The sequence below is a fragment of the Lepidochelys olivacea genome (genome assembly GCF_965140295.1).
Source record: "Lepidochelys olivacea isolate rLepOli2 genome assembly, chromosome: 2".
Classification (NCBI taxonomy): Eukaryota; Metazoa; Chordata; order Testudines; family Cheloniidae; genus Lepidochelys; species Lepidochelys olivacea.
Genome location: NC_140412.1, coordinates 194,440,657 through 194,464,611, shown reverse-complemented (window position 1 = coordinate 194,464,611; position 23,955 = coordinate 194,440,657). Strand labels below are relative to the sequence as shown.

The 23,955-nt window shown below is 44.4% G+C and overlaps 1 protein-coding gene across 3 annotated transcripts in view; it reads left to right on the top strand.

Annotated features, from left to right (window-relative positions):
- ANO10 (anoctamin 10) overlaps positions 1–23,955 on the top strand; it is a 255,793-nt gene that overhangs the window by 43,175 nt on the left and 188,663 nt on the right. For all 3 annotated transcript variants that reach the window (XM_084618258.1, XM_084618259.1, XM_084618260.1), the window contains exons 8-9: positions 10,796–10,870; positions 12,338–12,520. In XM_084618258.1, the coding sequence (XP_084474384.1) occupies positions 10,796–10,870; positions 12,338–12,520 (258 nt within the window). The remainder of the gene's footprint in view (positions 1–10,795; positions 10,871–12,337; positions 12,521–23,955) is intronic.

Below are 23,955 nucleotides of genomic sequence, written 5' to 3'. Positions count from 1 at the left end.
GGAGTGTAGTTATTTCCGAGCATAAGGACACATCTACACTGGCAAAGTTACAGCGCTGCTGAGAGAGCGCTGAAGGGAAACTGCTGTTGTGTGTTCTCACTGTTAGCTGCCTGCACAATAGCGTGTTCACACTTGCGGTGGTATTCGGAGTGGTGCACTCTGAGCAACTATCCTGCAGAGCACCTCTTTCTCTTCTGCCGCTGAGACTTGTGGGAAGGCGGAGGGAGTTGTGGGGCATCCTGGGTCCTGTCCCAATGACCCATGATACATTGCTTCGCATCCCAGAAATCCCTGTGCTTCCGTCTGCATTTGGCACCGTCTTTCAACAGTTTGTGTACTACATGCACGGCCTCTTTGGGTTGCAGGAATAGATCCCGAACTGTTGACCAGTATGCTACTCTCTCTGAGTAACACGTCATGAGTGGCAGTGGAGTTATTCCTTAAACTACAAAGGCAAGAGGAGTGCGACATTGATCTCGCCATGCGTAGTAGCTGCGACACAAAATTGCTTGTTGCATTCACAGAAGTGCTGACCACAGTGGAACGCTGTTTTTGGGCTCGGGAAACAAGCACTGAGTGGTGGGATCACATCGTCATGCACATCTGGGATGACGAGCAGTGTCTGCAGGACTTTCGGATGAGGAAAGCCACATTCATGGGACTGTGTGATGAGCTCACCCAAGCCCTGCAGCGCAAGGACACGAGAATGAGAGCTGCCCTGTCATTGGAGAAGCGTGTGGCGATTGCTCTGTGGAAGCTGGCTACTCCAGAGTGCCACTGATCAGTCGCTAATGAGTTTGGAGTGGGAAAGTCAACCATTGGACTTGTTTTGATGGAAGTGTGCAGGGCCATTAATCACATCCTGCTCCGAAAGACTGTGACTCTGGGCAATGTGCGTGACATTGTGGATGGCTTTGCACAAATGGCTTTGCTTCCCTAACTGTGGAGGGGCGATAGATGGCATGCATATTCCAATTCTGGCACCAGACCATTTAGCCACCGAGTACATTAATCGCAAGGGGTATTTCTCAATGGTTCTCCAGGTGCTTGTGGTTCACTGTGGGCGTTTCATAGACATTAACGCGGGCTGGTCTGGAAACGTGCATGACACACGCATCTTTCGGAACACTAGCCTGTTCAGGAAGCTGCAAGCAGGGGCTTTGTTCCCGGACCAGAAAATCACCGTAGGGGAAGTCGAAATGCCCATTGTGATCCTGGGAGACCCTGCCTACCCCTTAATGCCGTGGCTTATGAAGCCATACACGGGGCAACTTGACAGCAGCAAGGAACGGTTCAACAACAGGCTGAGCAAATGGAGAATGACTGTCGAGTGTGCTTTCGGCCGTTTAAAAGCCTGCTGGCGCTACCTCTATGGGAAGCTGATGACAGGATTCCTATGCTTATAGCTGCGTGCTGTATGCTCCATAATATTTGTGAAAGGAAGGGTGAAAGCTTCATTCAGGGCTGCACTGCAGAGGCTCAGTGCCTGGAGGCTGAGTTTGAACAGCCAGAGATCAGGGCTATTAGAGGTGCACAGCACAGTGCCATAAGGATTAGGCATGCCTTGAAGCAGCAATTTTAAGCCAAAAGCCTCTAATATTTGTTGCTATGCTTGGGATTGCAGCGCTTGCAATGCTAGAGGTGATTGGTGCACGTGATGCAATAAGGGGGTTTAACATAATTGTATGTTGCTTTGCAGTGCTCTTTTTGCTTTCAATTGATAAAATAAAGATTGCTTTCAAACCAACACAATTCTTTTATTCAAAGACAACATCTGGAGGAGATAGTCAAACAAAAAAAACCATCAGCGGGGTGGAAGGAGGGAATGTGCGAGGGGGAGGTCCCAGAAGGAGGAGGAGGCGTCCTGGGACAGCTCAAGATTTGTGTATGTCCAGGGATCATATCCAACCTTCTCATTTGGATGCAGTGGGTACTGTACTTTAGTAGGGCCATACTGCAGAGAGATGGTGTTAAGTGCAGTGGGTAGTGGGAGTCTGCAGTGCTGGACTGTGAGGTGGGAGGAGTGGAATGCTGCAGGTGTAGACTGGAGCCAGGAGTTTGATAAAAGTGTGTTGGTGGTGTCTGGCGGGCGCACGGGAAAGAGTTTTGTGACAGCAGCTGCAGGGGAGGGCAGGCGCGGAGCTCCTCTGTTTGAAGAGCTAGTATCGCCTGAAGCGTGTCTGTTTAGTGATCCATAACCTTTAAGAGTTGCTCCGTGGCTTCATTCTGGCTTGCCGTGTTCTCCTTTCAGTCCCTCTTCTCGCTGTCCTGCTACTCCTTCAATTCCTGTTTCTTGGTGGCGGAGTGCATCATAATATCACGCAGAAAGTCCTCCTTAGTTCTTCTTGGCTGCTTTCTAATTCTGCACAGCTATTCAGCTGCCGCTAACAAAGAGGGAGGCTGGGCTCCCAAGGTCATTTCTGTGAAGTTTAAACACAATATTTTACAGAAGCAGTATTGTTTGCAACACAGACAACACTGATTCAGTGATTTACCCTGCCCTTGCAGCTACTTACCATTTTGGGGGTCTTGTGGCTCATGTGTGCTTGCCTAGGATCAGCCAGTACTCTCACACCTCTCACTAACTGGCTGACCATAGGCAAGCACACATGAGCCACAAGACCCCCAAAATGGTGAGTAGCTGCAGGGGCAGTATAAATCACTCTTCCTGGACCCTGCTGTGCACTGGGCATGTGGGTCTTGGGGAGAGCCAGCACTGTAGGGGAGGCCTGATGATCATTCCTGTTCCCACACTTTCCACAGGATGTGATCATTATGGAAGATACCTCGCTGCTGAGGGTGAGCAGGGAATCAAGGGAGGGTCTTCTCCAAGCCTGCAGCTTCCACCGTGGCCCCTATGCGGCTCGCCTCCCCCCCCCCCCGCGTGACGGCACAGTGGCAAGAGAAAATTACCATTAATGGGGCAAGAAACAAAGCAGCTCTGCTGAAGAACCTGCGGCAGCAGATTGCCCAGTATCTCCAAGAGAGTTTCCTGGAGACCTCTGAAGGAGATTCCAGTAAAGTGAGGGAGCAATCAACAGCCTGTTTGACCACTTGGACTAGGCATGCGGTGGGAGACAAGCCTGCTTTCTGCAACCTTCCTGCCCCCAACAACTCGCTTCAGCGATTCCCAAAATCAGATACACTTACCAGGGGCCTCCTCTCCTGTTTGCACTTAGCCAACCTCCGACAGCTGTGACTGGCTAGCCTCCTCTGGGGTAGACAAGTGCTTTTGGCTGCATGCATCTCTGGCCTCCAAGTCATCCTCTGCCTCTGGGTCCCCCCCCCCCCCCGGCACATCCTCGTCCAAGATTTCCTCCTCCTGGCTCGGTCTTCTCTCAACTGGAACGCGAGCCATGGAAGTATCCACAGTGATCTCCTCAGTGAGGTGGGGTTGCCACCGAGTATCGCGTCCAGCTCTTTGTAGAACCAGCAGCTTGTGGGTGCAGCACCGGAGCGGGGGTTTGCCTCCCGCACCTTGTGGTAGCCATTCCACAGCTCCTTCATTTTTACCATGCACTGCAGTGTGTCCTGGTCATGGCACCTTTCTATCATGCATCGTGAAATCTGTCTGTAGGTGTCATAAATATAAAGGGAAGGGTAAACCCCTTTAAAATCCCTCCTGGCCAGAGGAAAAATCCTCTCACCTGTAAAGGATAAAGAAGCTAAAGGTAACCTCGCTGGCACCTGACCAAAATGACCAATGAGGAGACAAGATACTTTCAAAAGCTGGGAGGAGGGAGAAAAACAAAGGGTCTGTGTCTGTCTGTATGCTGCTTTTGCCGGGGACAGAACAGGAATGGAGTCTTAGAACTTTTAGTAAGTAATCTAGCTAGGTATGTGTTAGATTATGATTTCTTTAAATGGCTGAGAAAAGAGCTGTGCTGAATAGAATGACTATTCCTGTCTGTGTGTCTTTTATGTAACTTAAGGTTTTGCCTAGAGGGATTCTCAATGTTTTGAATCTAATTACCCTGTAAGGTATCTACCATCCTGATTTTACAGAGGTGATTCCTTTACTTCTATTAAAAGTCTTCTTGTAAAAAACCTGAATGCTTTTTCATTGTTCTCAGATCCAAGGGTTTGGGTCTGTGGTCACCTATGCAAATTGGTGAGGATTTTTACCAAACCTTCCCCAGGAAATGGGGTGCAAGGGTTGGGAGGATTTTGGGGGGAAAGATGTGTCCAAACTACGTTTCCCAGTAAACCCAGATAAAGTTTGGTGGTGGCAGTGGAAATCCAAGGGCAAAGGGTAAAATTAATTTGTACCTTGGGGAAGTTTTAACCTAAGCTGGTAAAAGTAAGCTTAGGAGGTTTTCATGCAGGTCCTCACATCTGTACCCTAGAGTTCAGAGTGGGGAAGGAACCTTGACAGTAGGTATAATAATTCCTACATCTGGAGCGCAGCTGGGACTGGACAGCCTCCTCTCCCCAAATGCTGATGAGGTCCAGCAGCTCGGCATTGCTCCAAGCAGGGGATTGCCTGGTGAATGGAGCAGGCATGGCCACCTGGAAAGATGCACTGAGACAACTGCAAGTCACTGAGCAAACAGGATGGGGACTTTCAAATTTCCAAAGGAATTTACGGGGTGGGGATGATGGTTGGTCACCTGAGGGCAGGGCAGTAAAGTTGAAACCGATGACCAGAGAGGTGAGAACAGGCATTTTGGGACACCTCCCGGAGGTCAGTCACAGCGGTGTAATCGCCATGGTGTCTGCACTGGCTCTGCAGTGCTGTAGCCCCGGCGCAGAAAGCTCTATGCCTCTCGTTGGGGTGGTTTTTTTGGAGCGCTTCAACTGTGCAGTTTCTGCGCACTAAGTGTGTACACCTCAGGAGTTACAGCACAGAAAGCTGCTTTACTACGCAGAAACTTGCCAGTGTAGACAGGGCCTTTAAGTGTTTGCTGCTTCAAGGCCTTGCTGTGCAACTTACTATAGGTGCTGATCTGTTTTTCTATGTGAGTCACAATAAGATGTGTATGTATTTTTAGTTGCTTTTTTAAAGTATACATCTTGTAGCACAAACGATAATGGAATATATTACATGTGGAAATGGCAGAAGTGCTAAATGACTTTTGTTTTAATTTTCACCAAAAAGGTTAGTAGTGATTGGATGTTTAACATACTGAATGCCAATGAAAATGAGGTAGGATGAGAGACTAAAATAGGGACAGAACAAGTGAAAAATTACTTAGACAAGTTGAATGTCTTCAGGTGACCAGGGTCTGATAAAATACGTCCTAGAATGTTCAAGGAGCTGACTGAGGAGATATCTGAGCCATTAGCAATTATCTTTGAAAAGTCCTGGAAGACAGGAGAGATTCTAGAGGACTGGAAAAGGGCAAATATAGTGCCCATCTATAAAAAGGGAATAAAGGACAACCTGGGAAATTAGACCAGTTTGCTTGTTTGTTTATATGTGGCTTACCATTGAGTGTTCATTTTGAAAAGAGCACATTAACACTCACTTTGAACTTCCTGGCTGTTGTTGTTTTCATTGGTTTCCTAAATCTTGCTTCATGGACTTTTTGTGGGGAAGTATTATTTACAAAACATTCTGGTTGCTCCGGTTTTTGCTGTCGTAAGTGCTATATTACAGTTGCACGTGATCTTTCAGTAATCTTTGTTTTCACGAACAAATTTCTCAAAAAATATTCTTTTAGGCTGAAACTTTCCATACCTCTTCTCAGCCCAAAGGTGAATTGTCATTCAAGAGTGTACGTTAAGTCCAGTCAGCCATATTTTGTTCATATTTACAAGAATAATAGCACCCCATTCTGTTTTTCCCAGAAACTTTGTGCAAAATAACTTAAACATCTGAATTTTAAATTTGCAGCCTAAGGCCCTGATCCTACTATTGCAGGGATGGGCAAACTTTTTGGCCCGAGGGCCACATCAGCTTTGTGAAAATTTATGGAGGGCCAGGTAGGGAAGGCTGTGCCTCCCCAAACAGCCTGGCTCCTGCCCCCTATCTGCCCCCTCCCACTTCCTGCCCCCTGACTGCCCCCCTCAGAACCCCTGACCCATCCAACGCTCCTTGTCCCCTGACCGCCCCCTCCTGGGACCCCCGCCCCTAACCATCACCCCGACCCCTATCCACACCCCGACCCGCAGACATGGCCCCCGGGACCGCCCCCCCATCCACCCCACCCCCCCGCTGCCTGTCACCTGACTGCCCAGACCCCTATCCACACCCCCACCCTCTGACAGCCCCCCAGGGATTCCTACGCCTATCCCACGTCCCCTGTTTCCCATCCCCTGACAGCCCCCTCCCCGAAACCTCCGCCCCATCCAACTGCTCCCTGTCCCCTGACTGCCCCCCGGGACCCCCTGCCCCTTATCCAACCCCCCCCCCACACACCTCCTTATGATGCTGCTCAGAGCAGCAGGAGCTCGCAATCCTGCCGCCTGGCCTGAGCCAGCCACGCCACTGTCCTGCCCGGCAGGAGTGGTGGGCCAGGGCGTTGGCGGGGCGGTGCGGTGCGCTGAGGCTGCAGAGGAGGGGGAACAGTGGGGGAGGGGCTGGGGGCTAGCCTCCCCTCCTGGGAGCTCAGGGGCCAGATAGGACGGTCCCACGGGCCGTAGTTTGCCCACCTCTGTTCTATTGCCTCTGCATGGCTGAACCCCTATTTCACAGATCATAGTGGGCATTCCCTGCCAGTGTAATGAGAGGAATCTCAGCCTCTGTGCTTTGGATCCCCTGGGTGTGTGAAACTTCTAGAGCCCCTATCGGTTGCAGCATTGGTTCCTTGTGTGGCCTCCTGGGCACATTTCCTGGGCACTGGCTCTGTCTGTTACACCTCTGGGAAGTGGGGCTGCTCTGCTTACCTGCCCTAGGCCCCCAGGACCAGCACAGACCTCCAAGATACTCCAATTAGTTAAACACACCACTCACCCATAATTCCACTCCAAAGCTTCAGCAAGTCCCTCCGGCAGGCAGCAGTTGTGAAGCAGTCAACACATGTTATACTTTGTACAGACTAACACTTTTATGCTCCTTTATACTTACTCATATAAAGCACAGGAGAGTACGGATCATACAAAACAGTAAACACCAAACACAGGTCCCTATCTCACCTTCCTCACCACTCCAGGACATTCTTTGGGCTGGGGTCTGAGTCCCTTGTGTTGTCCCAGGGTCCTTGTGCCATCTTAGTTCAGGAAAGCAGACTTGTCCCCCTTGCCCCATGAAGCTGCTACATTCTGGATGACCTCACCCTTCTGGAGCCCCTCACCCAGTTTTTGTGACCTTATTCTCCCTTGTCCTAGGCTTTGGCTTCCTGTCTGCTCATGCTTTTGTGAGGTTTTCTTATTTAAACTCCTTCTGTCACCTGGCCTCTTTTGTTGTCCTCCTGAAAACTTTCTGCTGCTTCTTCATCCCCCTTCCCTCCAGCAGGGGTTCTCAAACTTCATTGCACCGTGACCACCTTCTGACAACAAAAATTACTACATGACCCCAGGATGGGGGGACTGAATCCTGAGCCCGCCTCAGCCCCACCATCCTTGGGGGGGGGCCCAAAACTGAAGCACGAGCAATGCCACCCCTGGCGGGGGGGGGACCCTAAAGCTGAAGCCTGAGCCCTGCTGCCCAGGGTGGTGGGGCTCAGGCTTCAGCTTCGGCCCTAAGCCACAGCAAGTGTAACACCAGCCCTGGTGACCCCATTAAAATGGGGTTGCAACTCACATTGAGGTCCTGACCCACAGTTTGAGAACCACTAAGGAATCGGCTACTGTGTTTTCCAAAGGTTCAGCTATTTTTTGCATAACCTTTGTGAGGTCTAAATACTGTCATTAACCTTAAGTATTTCCCTTTGTACGTGTCTGAGGTATACATACAGGCCCTGTCAGCAGGGTGGCTCTACATACAGCAATTTTTCATAATATTGTAAAGTTGTATCCATCAGAAATAATAAGTTATGCAGATATAGCCCCACTTCACACCCTACAACTCCATAGATTAGAGCATTGCTGAAGTCAGCTGGTCTATGCACAGACGCAGGGGTCTGTCTGCGTGCATCACAGTGCAGGATCAGGGCTAAAGCCCTCATTGAGGAATAATTACTTATGTTTGAGAAAGGGCAAATAAGTTATAAATCATTGAACATTTTTTGTGCATGCCTATGAAAAATATTAGTGGTTTTTAGTTGTTATAATATACAATTGCATAGTATTGCAGCTAGGTTTTGTGTGTGTGTGTGTGTAAATACCTGAGAACTGTAGCTTCCATTCTGTGGAGTTGCATTAAAAAAATTGTTCAATTCAGTAATGCTGTATCTTAAAGATTTTTTTGTTTCATCTTACAAAATTGAATGTTCCTTAAGCAACATTAAATTGTCCAGATTGCTCATATCCAGACTGATCCAAAGCCCACTGAATTCTTTCTACTGAATGCACTGAGTTTAGGATTAGGCCCATGTTGTATTATTAGGATACTATTTAGATTATTAAATTATGCAACTTTAATATTAAAGTATGTACAACATGGGCAAGGTAACTCTTGCCATGGAACCTTAATATCTTCTATTTCTTGTGTGTTCACATATATGCAGTGTTAACTTTGAATTTAATGTATTAAATACTATATCCTACTTTTTGAAAAGTGGTTCTCACAGCAGAGCAGAGTAAGGCTGACTCCCAGAGTCAAGGATTGGCGTGACATAGCAGATCACTGGTTCAGATAACACCAGGGGAAAGTCACAGTGGGTTGTGGGGTGGTTTTTTTTTTTAAATCCAGTTAAAATTTGCTAATTTTGTAGGAGTTCTTTATTTTTCTGGTGAATCACTGCTGTAGCCTAAAATACAACTCTGGTATTTTTGATGGAGGTCACTCTTGTGTTGTTGTTACATTATGCAGCTAGAGATGGCTAGTTTTCGTTGGTTAATGAAAGACTTACCAAAAAGGTATTATCCAAAACCATTGTCTGCCTCATTGTTCATAGGAATCTCATTTATGCAGATATAGTTTTGCTTCTACAGCTGTTTGTCAGAAAATGGGAATGTTAGCTATTTTGTGTAATGTAGTGTGCACGAAATAAAATAAATATTGCATATTTTATATTTGTGTGTCCATATATCTAGTTTATATAATAATGTACAATCATATACCTATATGGAACCCTTAGCAGGTTCATTCTCCTATCTTGCAAAATTTACAGATCATAAATGTTATGGCAGATTGGTACTTACAAATTGCAGAAGGAAGAGAACCTAGGGGGCTCCAGAAGAGGGGTGGAATAAACAGACCGCTCCCTTTGTACCCAAACTCTGCCAGCACTGATGGCAAATAGGATACATGTTTGGCAGGTGGGCAATCTGCTGGGCAATCCATTGGGAGTTATATATATATCCAGAAAATGTATCCTCCTTGCCACATATATCCTTTCATTTAAGCAAGGTTCCAAATTCATACGTACAGTTGTCACCCTTTAAAATTCATTCTTATTTTAGAGACAGTACCAATACCAGTGGTATTTCCCGTTTTAAATATGTGGAATATCTGTCAAACTCATGTAATCTTTTAAAACTGATTGAACCTAAAATGCAACTGCTGTATATCTCATGTACATACACCCACTTCTCAATAAAAGGAGTACTTGTGGCACCTTAGAGACTAACAAATTTATATGAGCATAAGCTTTTGTGAGCTACAGCTCACTTCATCGGATGTCCGATGAAGTGAGCTGTAGCTCACGAAAGCTTATGCTCAAATAAATTTGTTAGTCTCTAAGGTGCCACAAGTACTCTTTTTTCTTTTTGCGAATACAGACTAACACGGCTGCTACTCTGAAACCACTTCTCAATGAATCATCCAGCAGATATATATTTATAAAGGATTTCCAACACTGTGACATAACTTAAAGAAAAGGAGGACTTGTGGCACCTTAGAGACTAACCAATTTATTAGAGCATAAGCTTTCGTGAGCTACAGCTCACTTCCTCAGATCTGAGGAAGTGAGCTGTAGCTCACGAAAGCTTATGCTCTAATAAATTGGTTAGTCTCTAAGGTGCCACAAGTCCTCCTTTTCTTTTTGCGAATACAGACTAACACGGCTGCTACTCTGAAACTTAAAGAAACATCGTCATCTTAGTTTAGAACCAAAATTTGTCCTTCAGATCTCTCCTCAAGACCTGCTATTATTGTTGTGCCTATGTGAAACTCCCAACTGATTAAAGCTATGTAGATGGCTGTAGGGATTTCTAATGTTTATCTGCTATATTTGTTTACTTACATTTTATAAGTTTAATAGAGATGTGCATATATGCCATGAATCAGGAAAGCATGTAAGCTTTTCTGAATAGGAATGCTTCCCTGAAAAGCTTTAAAAAAAAAAAAAAAAAAAGCGAAAAGCTGGCATTTATAACAACATGCTCTTATTCTTGTTTCTTCTTCTTTTCCCTTCACTTCTCCTTTTGAGTTTTTATTATTCTCCTTTGTTGTGTCTGGGACAGAAGCTACCTTCTTAATCTGTGTTTGTACATCGCCATAACTGGAGCTTCTAGGAATTAGCACATTGAGAACAGGCTCAGATTTTCAAGGTAGCCTAAAGTGAAACTGAGCCATCTAGTTTCACTGAGGAAAATGCAAAAGTAAATGCCATAGGCGTTGAAAAGTAGGTTAGAAAATCTAAGCTGTTAGTAATACAGGTACTGAACTTTGTAAATGAAGAATTTTTATCTGAACAATAATTCTTTAATTGAATTAGCTGTTATGTTGGGTGCTATTTTTTGATCATAGTCTACATTTGCTCTCCTGAGCTTACTTTTCAATAATACTGTTTACATTTTTTCTTTGCAGTTCAACTTTTTAAACTGCTTTGCCTCCCTCTTCTACATTGCTTTTGTCCTTTTTGATATGAAACTTCTGCGACAGGTGAGTTCTGGAAACTGTAAGATATCTAAGAAATACAGGGTTAGTTGAAATAGGAATTCAGAGGGTTTTTATTGCTTTTTTAATATAGGATATGTGTTCACCCTCTGTTAATAATTTCTGGCAAATCCAGTTATCTGTATTTCAGTGCCTCTAATATATTTGCAAAGTCATAACAATATTAAAGAGGCACGAATAAAACCTACAAATAAGAAAATATTTTCAAACAATTTGACCTACAAAGGAGAAAAAGGTGGGTGGGAGGTTAATATCTTTTTGATATTTAAACAAGGCCTGAAACCTTTTTTCTCTTGCCTTTTTTTTTTTGTTATGCATTAGACTTTTCAAATCTTGTCTGTATTATTTTTCCTGAGGGACTCTGTTGACAACTGGAGAACAGTAGGATTACAACTACCATAAAAACCAAGCATAAGGAAAGAATTGAGGGGAAAATCATTTTTAGTCATCTTTTAAAACTCTCTCTGTTTTTATTGATATCCATCTAACTTAAATGCATGAAAAATAGGAAGAAAAGATGTTTTTGTTTAAAAATTTAAAAATCTTCGATTTAAGCTGATAACCCTTGAACATGAGTTCTCTGGTCCTCCAAGGAGACCTCCAGAAAAACCAGGAAAGACAAGACTTGATATTGCTGATATTTTAATTTAAAAAGCAACTGGAAAAGAAATTAAACAAAACAAAAATAAATCCAAACAAACTTTCAGGTTTTCTTTATACATCATAAAGAACCACAAACATTTTTTTTTGTCTTTGCGGGTAATTTTTTAAATAAGTAAATTAAGCAACAGTTTAAACCTACAAATTAGAAAATGTCTACAGACAGCTTAAAAGCAGAAAGTGAAGAAACAAAGGCCAGTTTTAAAAACTGTTGGTTATAAATACCAGCCTTTGCAGTTGAGGAGCTCCTCCTCACCCAGGTAATGGGAGATTGGACATGGAATGCTAGTCTCATGAATTACAGTGTCACTTAAGATTTTCTTGTGTTTGATATTGTCCTTTGTTTTTCCTGATGTGGTGATTTCTGAGCTGCTTGTCCTTGGAGGTACAAGAATTCCTCCATTTCCCTCTTTTTATTTTCCCAAACTCTAGTTATAGTGACCCTTTGTCTGAAAAGGCCGCAATTTGGCTTGCTTTGGAGCCCATTTAGCTCCGTTATTAGTTTTGTCAGTGGGGTTGTTACACATTGGGAAAGTATTCATTTTCCCCACAAGGGACTGAGTGTACAGCGTGCTCAGTACTTAGTCCCTACCAGCCCCTGGCAAAGACTGGGAATTAGATCTACCTCGTATGTGTTGTGGTATTGCTAGACCACTAGACTGGCCTGAGATTTGCTTTTATTGTGATTATAAATAACCATTGACAATGTAATCTAAATGCACAAAATAATAAATAATTTAAAATATATCACAGTTTTGTTAAATAAATATTGTTTTGTTTAATTTTCTTAAGAGCTTGGCTACTCTGCTGATAACTTCACAGATCCTTAATCAATTTGTAGAAGCTTTACTTCCTTACTGGCTCCAAAAGAGACATAATACAAAAGTGAAGAAAAGGGTGTACTCCGTAAAAGTGGATACTGACCTTTCATTATTTGAGCAAGTCAACCTGGAAAAAGAAATGGGCACCTATCTTGTAAGTTGAATATATGCTACTTTGGTAAAACTTTTGAAATTTACTGCTGACAAAAAGGGGCCATATGTTAATTTTAGATGACTGTAATGTAGTGGCTTGTGAAGAGAAAGAACTGTTTTATTTTAGAAGGGAATGTGAAGATGTGGTGTAAACATTTTGGGTATTGTGCATTAGTCATGATGTGTCCCATACAACACAGAACCCAGAGAAAACTAAATTGCTAACGTAACAACTGCTTCAGTCTGTTCTGTTCATCATAAAGTAGGATAGTAAGTTGCTGCATCAGAAATATTTGTTCACTTTTTACCAGCAGAAGGTAAAATAGCTTATTAGTCTAAGATGTTTTGTGCGAATAGATACTGTAAAAACCATGTTGCAATTTTAAATAAACAAGGAATGATACGAGAATACATTATACTCAATTCTATTAGTGCCTTTGGTACACAATATACTTGTGTCCCCTCTAGGGATATGAATGTTCTAATCATTACCCCTTCATAATTTCCACTGTTAAAAATCAAAGGATATGTCTAGAGCAGGGGTTCTCAAACTTCATTGCACCGCGACCCCCTTCTGACAACAAAAATTACTACACGATCCCAGGATGGGGGACCGAAGTCTGAACCCTGCTGCCCTTGAAGGTGGGGGTGGAGGGTGGTGGAAGCGGGGCAGCCGAAGCCCGAGCTCCACCACCCCGGGCAGAGGGGACCAACGCCAAAGCCCCAGGGCATTAGCCCCTGGCCGGGGGCCTGTAACCTGAGTCGTGACACCCAGGGCTGAAGCCATTGGCTTCAGCTTCAGACCCGGGTGGTGGGGCTTTTGGGCTTCAGCTTTGGCCCTGGGCCCTAGCAAGTATAAGCCAGCCCTGGCGGTCCCATTAAAATGGGGTCGCAATCCACTTTGGGGTCCTTATCCACATTTTGAGAATGCTGGTCTAGAAGGTGTAACCTATCTCATAATCTAAAACTTCTTTACTTTCTAGTTATTTCAGTCTTTTTCTTGTTCTATGTCCCTGGTTATGCTTACTAAAGATGCATTCATCCCTGCCACCAGCGCAGTGATATTCTCCAAAAATACCTGTGCCAGTGATTTCCTGCTCATGAGTCTTTTGCTTCTAACAAAAGCCTATGAAGGAACTCCCATAGTTCACATGTTCGGAGCTATCAAGGCACTTCACGCACCCTTTTCCTAAAGTCAGTTCCTTTCTAATTGCCTTTGGTAGAGCTACTACTGTGACTTATCAGTACTTTGGCAATTGGTCTGGCTCACAGCATCTCTCAAAATTTGCAGCATTTCTGGGTCTTCCATATCCTTGTTGGTAAGATTCTTAATTAAAGAAAAAAACTTTCTCGAATTCTGGTCCCTATGTGTATTCCACTTTGGGGTATGCATGCACACCATGTGCCTGAGACTGGAGGGCTTTTTCAGCAGGGTCTGTCTCTTGGTGTGTGCCAATGCCATTTGCCTCTTTGTGCTCCAATCTGAGGGCATAAGGGGCAGTTCAGACTAAATGCCTCTCCAGTTCCTTCTCTACCGTTGCATGATCTGAGACAGAACTTCTCCAGTGTCCTCTGACCTTTTTTCTCTTTGAACCAGTAAGTATTGTAAATATTTCATTTTAGGTCATTTAAACAGTTTTTGTTAATTTAGTATAGTATTAGAGTTATATCGTTAGTTAGTATAGTCTGTGGCGGAGGGCCTTCCCCTCATCTTCCATACTAGGTTTATTGTGTCCCAAATCCTGACTTTAAGAACTGTCTCTCCTACTCTTGGGTGTTCCTAGTTTCAGATGACCAGCCGCTGTGTCTATATTGCCTCAGAGAAGCCCTGGTCATTTCCAAGTGCAACTGCCACTCTTGTCCCAGCCGAACCAAACAGGCAAAGGCAGACAGACTCAAGAAACACCTTATGGAGCATGCTGTGAGTCTGCAGTCTGACCCAGCCTAGACAGCCCCCTCCTTTTACAGTGGCTAGAAGTGCCAAGAAACACACGACCAAGTTCGTATTGGATGTGGAGGCAGGCAGGAGTAGAGATAAGTACTCCCATAAATCTACATATGAGAGTAGAAAACTCTTATGAGTTGGGGAGACGCCCCTGAATTGAGATCATCCCCCTGAGAGGAGAGCCTTTTCTCTAACACCATCTCAGTCAAGAAATGCTCGTGGATCTTTGAAGAGCTGTAAGGAGGTCTCAGCAGATCTGCAGGCTCCAAAAGAGAAGATGGTACCAGAGGGCTCAATGCTACCACTGGAACCGAATGAACATAAGCACTGGGACCACCAGACCAAGCAATCAGTGGCACTGTGCAAAGACAATCATACGTTGTTGGCTCTGCCACACTCCAGCAAGGAAAATAACATACTAAAACCACCTGGTACTCTTCTCCTGATGATGCAAAAAGAGAGAAGCCCTCATCTTTCTGAAACTAAGGAAAGTTTCACATCACTGGAGGGCTTTATTATACTTCCTGATCCGGAGTCTCCTATTATTTCAACTTAGTACTCATCAGGGAAATTTTGACTCCATTGGTTCTGAGTTGGAGTGACAGGAGCCATTTTCTGATCCATTCTACCAAGTGGGATCCATCATCATTAGTGTTCCAGTGGCATGACTGATACAGGCGGATTCCATGTTTTTGTCTTTGGGAAAGTCAGTTGCAGGTGAAGAACCTGCCTCCCACACTCAGAAACAAGACTTTAGCCTGAATAGAGGATCCAAAACCTCAGGAATCCTTCTCATCCACATACAGTGACATACTGAACCCAGAATAGTAATACCCCATGCCTTGGGGTCCTCTGCAACCTATGTATAAGCCAGAACTCTGGCCATACTGGGGTCCAGGGATTTGTATGCATGGTACCATGAACTGATTCATGGTATGATGAGATAACTGGTTCTGTGGATGAAGGGAAAGCAGTGAACTTGTTATTCCTCGACTTTAGCAAAGCTTTTGACACGGTCTCCCACAGTATTCTTGTCAGCAAGTTAAAGTAATATGGGCTGGATGGATGCACTACAAGGTGGGTAGAAAGTTGGCAAGATTGTCGGGCTCAACGGGTAGTGATCAATGGCTCCATGTCTAGTTGGCAGCCGGTATCTAGCGAAGTGCCCCAAGAGTCGGTCCTGGGGCCGGTTTTGTTCAATATCTTCATTAGAAGAATTAGTGGGGGAAGCAAAAGTGGATGGGAATCTGGGAGGCAGTGACCATGAGTTGGTTGAGTTCAGGATCCTGACACAGGGAAGAAAGGTAAGCAGCAGGATACGGACCCTGGACTTCAGGAAAGCAGACTTCGACTCCCTCAGGGAACAGATGGGTAGGATCCCCTGGGGGACTAACATGAAGGGGAAAGGAGTCCAGGAGAGCTGGCTGTATTTCAAGGAATCCCTGTTGAGGTTACAGGGACAAACCATCCCGATGTGTCGAAAGAATAGTAAATATGTCAGGCGACCAGCTTGGCTTAACGGTGAAATCCTAGCAGATCTTAAACATAAAAAAGAAGCTTACAAGAAGTGGAAGGTTGGACATATGAGCAGGGAAGAGTGTAAAAATATTGCTCGGGCATGTAGGAATGAAATCAGGAGGGCCAAATTGCACCTGGAGCTGCAGCTAGCGAGAGATGTCAAGAGTAACAAGAAGGGTTTCTTCAGGTATGTTGGCAACAAGAAGAAAGCCAAGGAAAGTGTGGGCCCCTTAATGAATGAGGGAGGCAACCTAGTGACAGAGGATGTGGAAAAAGCTAATGTACTCAATGCTTTTTTTGCCTCTGTCTTCACGAACAAGGTCAGCTCCCAGACTGCTGTGCTGGGCATCACAACATGGGGAATAGATGGCCAGCCCTCTGTGGAGAAAGAGGTGGTTAGGGACTATTTAGAAAAGCTGGACATGCACAAGTCCATGGGGCCGGACGAGTTGCATCCGAGAGTGCTAAAGGAATTGGTGGCTGTGATTGCAGAGCCATTGGCCATTATCTTTGAAAACTCGTGGCGAACAGGGGAAGTCCCGGATGACTGGAAAAAGGCTAATGTAGTGCCAATCTTTAAAAAAGGGAAGAAGGAAGATCCTGGGAACTACAGGCTAGTCAGCCTCACCTCAGTCCCCGGAAAAATCATGGAGCAGGTCCTCAAAGAATCAATCTTGAAGCACTTACATGAGAGGAAAGTGATCAGGAACAGTCAGCATGGATTCACCAAGGGAAGGTCATGCCTGACCAATCTAATCACCTTCTATGATGAGATTACTGGTTCTGTGGATGAAGGGAAAGCAGTGGATGTATTGTTTCTTGACTTTAGCAAAGCTTTTGACATGGTCTCCCACAGTATTCTTGTCAGCAAGTTAAGGAAGTATGGGCTGGATGAATGCACTATAAGGTGGGTAGAAAGTTGGCTAGATTGTTGGGCTCAACGGGTAGTGATCAATGGCTCCATGTCTAGTTGGCAGCCGGTGTCAAGTGGAGTGCCCCAGGGGTCGGTCCTGGGGCTGATTTTGTTCAATATCTTCATAAATGATCTGGAGGATGGTGTGAATTGCACTCTCAGTAAATTTGCGGATGATACTAAACTGGGAGGAGTGGTAGATACGTTGGAGGGCAGGGATAGGATACAGAGGGACCTAGACAAATTGGAGGATTGGGCCAAAAGAAATCTGATGAGGTTCAATAAGGATAAGTGCAGGGTCCTGCGCTTAGGACGGAAGAACCCAATGCACAGCTACAGACTAGGGACCGAATGGCTAGGCAGCAGTTCTGCAGAGAAGGACCTAGGGCTGACAGTGGACAGGAAGCTGGATATGAATCAACAGTGTGCCCTTGTTGCCAAGAAGGCCAATGGCATTTTGGGATGTATAAGTAGGGGCATTGCCAGCAGATCGAGGGACGTGATCGTTCCCCCCATTCGACATTGGTGTGGCCTCATCTGGAGTACTGTGTCCAGTTTTGTGCCCCACACTACAAGAAGGATATGGATAAATTGGAGAGAGTCCAGCGAATGGCAACAAAAATGATTACGGGTCTGGAACACATGACTTATGAGGAGAGGCTGAGGGAACTGGGATTGTTTAGTCTATGGAAGAGAAGAATGAGGGGGGATTTGATAGCTGCTTTTAACTACCTGAAAGGTGGATCCAAAGAGGATGGATCTAGACTATTCTCAGTGATAACAGATGACAGGACAAGGAGTAATGGTCTCAATTTGCAGTGGGGGAGGTTTAGGTTGGATATTAGGAAAAACTTTTTCACTAGGAGGGTGGTGAAACACTGGAATGTGTTACCTAGGGAGGTGGTGGAATCCCCTTCCTTAGAAGTTTTTAAGGTCAGGCTTGACAAAAGCCCTGGCTGGGATGATTTAGTTGGGATTGGTCCTGCTCTGGGCAGGGGGTTGGACTCGATGGCCTCCAGAGGTCCTTTCCAACTCTGTTATTCTATGATTCGCTCACAGGGTGAATCATGCCAGCCATTTCCACCAAGGGAGGAACCAGTCCTCTCGCAATTACCATCTGAGGAGGAAGAACAACTAGTAGAGATGGATCTGAATGTACCACTAGCACTGACAGTGTTTTCATAGTCTCTAGATGAAGCCATGGCACTGGCTTCACCATCTCCACCTGATGATTTCACGTCGTTTCTAAATGTCTTGAGGAGAGTGGCTGACACTCTGCAGGTACGATTTGGGAGTTCAAGTAACTCCTCATAAACTTTTTGGTATCCTGAAAGTGAAGGATCAAGCAGTGTCGTTCTTCCAGTCCATGAAGCCATTATGGAGCTAGCTAAACTTATCTGGCACATGCTGGCAACCTGGGCTCCTACCTCTAAAAGAAATGAGAAAAATATTAAGTGCCATCAAGAGACGAGAGTTTTTGTATACCCACCTGACCCCCAAACTCCCCAGTTCAGGCCCAGATGGAAAGGAGCAGACAGCACCAGGCCAGATCTCCTCTCTCAAATAGAGGGATATACCTGTTGGGCAGGAAGATCTTTACATCAACCAGCCTGCAATTTAGAATAGCTGAGACACAAGCTATACTTTCAAAATAATACTTTATTAATTGTTCTAAATTCCAAGGATTTGCAGACAGGAACACAAAGTGCAGTTCCAGGCATTGATTGAGGCAGGAAAGCTGATAGCCAGATCAACCCTGCAGTCTTCTGTAGATGCAGCTGGCAGCATCATGAGTCATGGCTTCAGCAATAGTTATGTGCAGAGAGCCATGGCTTCACTCTTTGGATTTCCTTGCAATTTACAAGCCACAAAGGGAGGATCTGCTCTTTGAAGGGAATAATCTCTTCAATGACAAGACAGACAAGTCTTTGCACTCACTAAAAGACTCAAGGGCAACCCTGTGTGTATTAGAAATTGACAGCCAAGGCCTGAAGAGAGAGAACCACATCCTGCAGACCTCATACAGTGCTCCAAGTCCTTCTTCTGTCAATAGGCTTAGGAGCTTCTGACAAAGAATCAGAATATACAGCGCAGTAAACAAATGGCTCCTCCAACATGCCTTTCCAGTGTCAACTGCAGATGCCATTCACACACCCAAGTCTGCTCTTTTATATCAAGTACCCATTTGTCTGTTGTGATGGCCCATTTTTTCCATACTTGGAAGGCCATCATAACAGACAAATGGGAACTTGATATAATACATTCAGGCTACATCACTGGGTTCTTCTGTCTTCCCCCTCCAAAAGTCCCCTTTCTCTTCCCTCTTCAAGGATCCCTCTCACAACAGGATGCTCTCCCAAGAAGCAGTCTCCCTCCTTATTCGAGAAGCCATAGAACCAGTACCTCTACAACACTGGTGGAAGGTGTTCCACTCAAATTACTTCCCCATACCAAAGAAGAAAGGGGACTGGAGATCCATTTTAGACCGAAGACAACTCAATATCTTTATTTGCAAGATGAAATTTAGAATGGTTACTTTTGGTATCTATCATCCCCTCGTTGTCCAGAAGGGATTGGTTCATGGTTGACAGTATGAAGGATGCCTATTTTTCCATATACATCCACCCCTCTCGCAGATGGTTCCTGAGATTCATCATAGAGAATGAACATTTCCAATACAATTTGCTTCCCTTTGGTCTTCCAACAGCACCAAGGGTAAATTTACCAAAGTTCTCTTGGTCATAGCAGCTCGCTTCCATTGTCATGGGTCATCAGTCTTCCCCAGATTAAACAACTGGCTACTGACAGGGAAATCTTACCAGGAGATGCTTTCAGCAGCCAAGCAACTGATCAACCTCCAGCAGTCTGCTCATACACTTAGAAAATTCCACTTTGGTGCCAACCCCAGTTCATAGAATTATAGGAACAACCCTGGACTTGATTCCAGCCAAAGCATTTCTCCTGCAGGACAGGTTCCAGGCTATCAAACATCTTGCTGTGCAACTCAGGCTGAGCCCACAAATGCAAATCTGCTCCTGTCTCATCCTTCTGGGTCATATACTTGTACTTACATAACCCCATTTGTGAAGTTATGTGTTTGCTATCTACAGGCCAAGTTTTGCTCAGTTTAATTACTAGCCAGAGACGTTATGAACCAACGACTCTCCCTCCCTCAAGAGGTTAGGGCCTCCCTGAGTTGGTAGGAGAATGAGAATCATGTGTGCGAGAGTCCCATTCTCTCCAACCTGATTACAGAAGACTGTCATCACAGATGCCTCCATGTTTGGCTGGGTTGTTCACGGCACATGGTCAGCAAAAGAAAACAGAATGGACATAAACAGTCTTGAATTGAGAGCAGTTTGTGAGGCTTTCAAGCATTTTTTTTTCATGTTCGTATAGTCTTGCCACATTCTAATGATGCTGGACATTATTACCACTGTGTTGCATATAAACAAATGGGGAGCCATGAGATCCACCTCACTATAATGCTGTAAAACTATGGAAATGGTGAATTCAACATCAGCAGTGCTGCTACCAGAAATAAACACCACCTGGCTGGACAGCCTCAGCAGGTGCTTCTCTCAGGACCATGAGTGGGAACTTCATGACTCAGTAATACAGACAATATTCCATCTGTGGGGATCCCCCTCCTGTGACTTCTTCGCTTCCTGCAAGAAGAAAAAGTGCCTGAAATATTGCTCGGGGCGAAGGGGTGGGGAGAGGCTTGGGTCAGAACTCCATGGGAGATGTTCTTCTGGTTCACTGGTCAGGACAACTAATGTACGTCCTTCCTCCATCTCCTCAGGACTTGAGGTAACAAGAAGAATCCAGCAGGGCAAGGTGTGGTCAGCATGATGCCACTCCTAAGTGGCCCAGGGCAATTCTGGTTTCCTAGCCTTCTTCAGTTGTTAGCTCATCTACCTGTCAACATTCCAGACCTTCCCAGACCTTTTGACACAACACAAAGGCAGAATCAAGCATTCCAATCCAGACTCACTGCACTGCCAACCTGGTGTTTGCATGAGCATTGAGCTTAGAGAATAAATGCTTGAGAGATATCCAGAAATGTCCAGGCTATTCTCAACAGTAGTAGAAAGGAGTCTACTAAAATACAGTTATTACTATTACTCTATTACCTATTACTCTCTGCTTCCTGAAATGCTTGCTTCAGACCATTCCACCTGTAAACAAACCACCTCCAATGTGGGACCTTAATCTTGTCCTATCAACGATCATGAAAACTCCATTTAGCATCCAGCTTGCTATAGCATCTCTCTATGAAAGTAGCCTTTTTAATAGCCACCACCTCTGTGAGATGGGTGGGAGAGCTAGGAGCCCTTATGGCAGATAAACTATACACAGTTTTACACAAGAATAAGATCATATTGAGACTGCCAACTAAGTTTACTCCCAGGGTGATTTCGGACTTTCACCTCAAACTACTAACTTACATACCTTCTTTCAGAACCATATGCTTCTAATGAAGACGAATGTCTACATTCCCTGGATAGTCTCAAAGCAGTGATTTTCTATCTGCAGAGGACAAAACTGTTCAGAAAGAAACCTAGGTTATTGTTTTGTTTAGCAGAATAGATGAGAAGTAAAGCTGTAATATCCCAAAGGCTCTCTGAATGGATATCTGGATGCAACTTCCTGTGTTATGAGTTAGCCAACACTAGCTCACCACAAGATGTGAGAGTTCACTCTTCCAGAGCCCAGGCAGCTTCAGTATCTTGTTGAAAGATGTTCACATTGATAAAACTGGCAAAGCTGCCACGTGGAGCTTGATACATACCTTTTCCAGACACTTAAGCTATAGTTCAGGCCTCGGCAACTGAAGCTTCCCTGGATATTGTTATGCTCATGTTGGCTGTTTTCCCTCTGTTGTCCTCGCATGCACCTCAGTAATAGATACTGCTCCTTGATAACCCACACTGGAATACAAATAGGGATCAGCATTTGAAGAAGAAAGTAAAGTTACTTACCTGTTCTGTAACTAGAGTTCTTCAAGATGTGTGGCCCCTATCTGTATTCCAGTACCTGCCCCCGCTTCCCCTCTGCTTCAGGGCATGACTTGATTTTTGGTAGCGAAGGAACTGGAAAGGCAGTTAGTCCTCACTGCCCATTGTTTCCTTGGATCAGTGCACAAAGAGGTGAATGGCATAGGTGTGGATCAACGGATGCTGCTGGAAAAAAATTTCAACCTCAGGTGTATGGTATGTATCTGTACCCATAGTGGAATACAGATAGGACCACACCTCTCTAAGAACTCTAGTTATAGAACAAGAAAGTATCCTCCCTTTATTGCTGTTGTCACTGTCCAGGGCATTGCTTTCTTGTCCTGCTGGCAGTTATATCCATTACACTTTTTCAACCTTATAAACCACCTTCAAACTTTTCTACTCTCCTTGGGTTGGGGAGTTCATGGGGAGAAAGTTCATCTCTGGAGAAAATAAAATTACTTAGCAGTAATTATTTTTCTCTGAAGATATATATGAAATCTCCCAGTAGATGGCTATTTCCCCACCCTCTTCTCCTCATTGTTTAGAGTGTTCCGTAATTTTTTGCATAATTTTTTAAACTGTATTTTAATTGACTTTATTTTTGGAAATTACCTCTTCCTGTTTTTTGTTTTTTTTTTAAGGAACTGACAAGAGAGCATAAGGCATTGACCCCAGAACTTTGTGAGTTGCCCCTAAGGGTTCCCCAGAGGCTTAGAACTTTTACCCATAGGAATTCCTGCCTGGTCAGATACTGGAAGCACAGAGCCAAAAATATTAATGCATTATAATATATAGTTTCAGAGAATAAGTATTACAGTTAAGTAATTTATCTCTAGTAGGCAGTAGTTCATGACACAATTTGGAATTTGCCTAGAACAACAGGTCAAACGCTCCTCTTGTTGCATAAAATGCTGCAGAATTTAGAAGCATGAGGAGAATATTTGAATAGTGTTTTTACATCTTAAAAGTTGTATAAGTATTAATCCTCACAACACCCTTGGCAGAAAGGTAAATATTACCCACATTTTACATATGCAGAAACTAAGATTCAGAGGGATTAAGTAATTTGCCCAAATGCACACAGGCCCAATCTCAGTTCACTAGATTACGTGTATTTAAGGGCTCAGTTTTATTTCCCATCTGAAAACTAACAATAGCTCTGCATTGTAATAGTGAAAGTGCCGTATTATACCAGTGGTTTTCAAACAGTGAACTATTGGTGGTCAACAGAGTATTTCTAGAATTACAACTTTCACAAGGGAGAAACATCTGTCTGTCTTTAAATGCTGATATTTCCAGGAGTATAGCATAGAATCATTGTAGGATTTCCAGTGACTTTCGGCCAACTACACTTCTAATAAGCAGAGTAGTCCTCAATCCCAATCTCTTAGTCCTGTCAGATTGCTTCATACTTATCTTTGTTGGATATTTTGGGGCATAAATTTCATCATGCAGATCCAAAATTGGAAGGGTACCAAACAAACAAGGCAGATCCAAACTGCAACATGGAGAGAGTAAAACTGTTGAGTGCTGTTGGGATAAGAGGAGACTTAAATACTAATAGTGTAGGGCTTTATTTTAGGTAGAAGATATAAAAATGGGAGGGGAGGGGAAGATGGTCCTACTCAAACTGCTACACCCATTGCACTAAAGTGCATCTTGTCTCTTTAATACTTTCCTCATTTTACTACCTTATATAGCTGATTATTGTAATTTTCACAAGGAAGTTGTGGAAATAAGACTCGGAGGTTGGGAATGGAGCTATCCCTGAGAGGATCTCTATTTTAAGTACTAGTGTACAGTGTGAAGACTTCAGAAAATCCATCGTCTTATGCTTAAACATAGCTGCTCAGGGCTAGGAAGTAGTAGTGGTGGCCACCTGTTCCTCCCCTCTGTGCTGCACTGAGAGTCTTAAAAGAGCATGTCTATATGTACAGCGCTACAGCTGCACCGCTGCAGCGCATCTGGTGAAGATGCTCTATGCCGACAGGAGAGAGCTCTCCCATTGGCATAATAAAACCGCCTCAGCGAGCGGCAGAAGCTATGCTGGCAGAAAA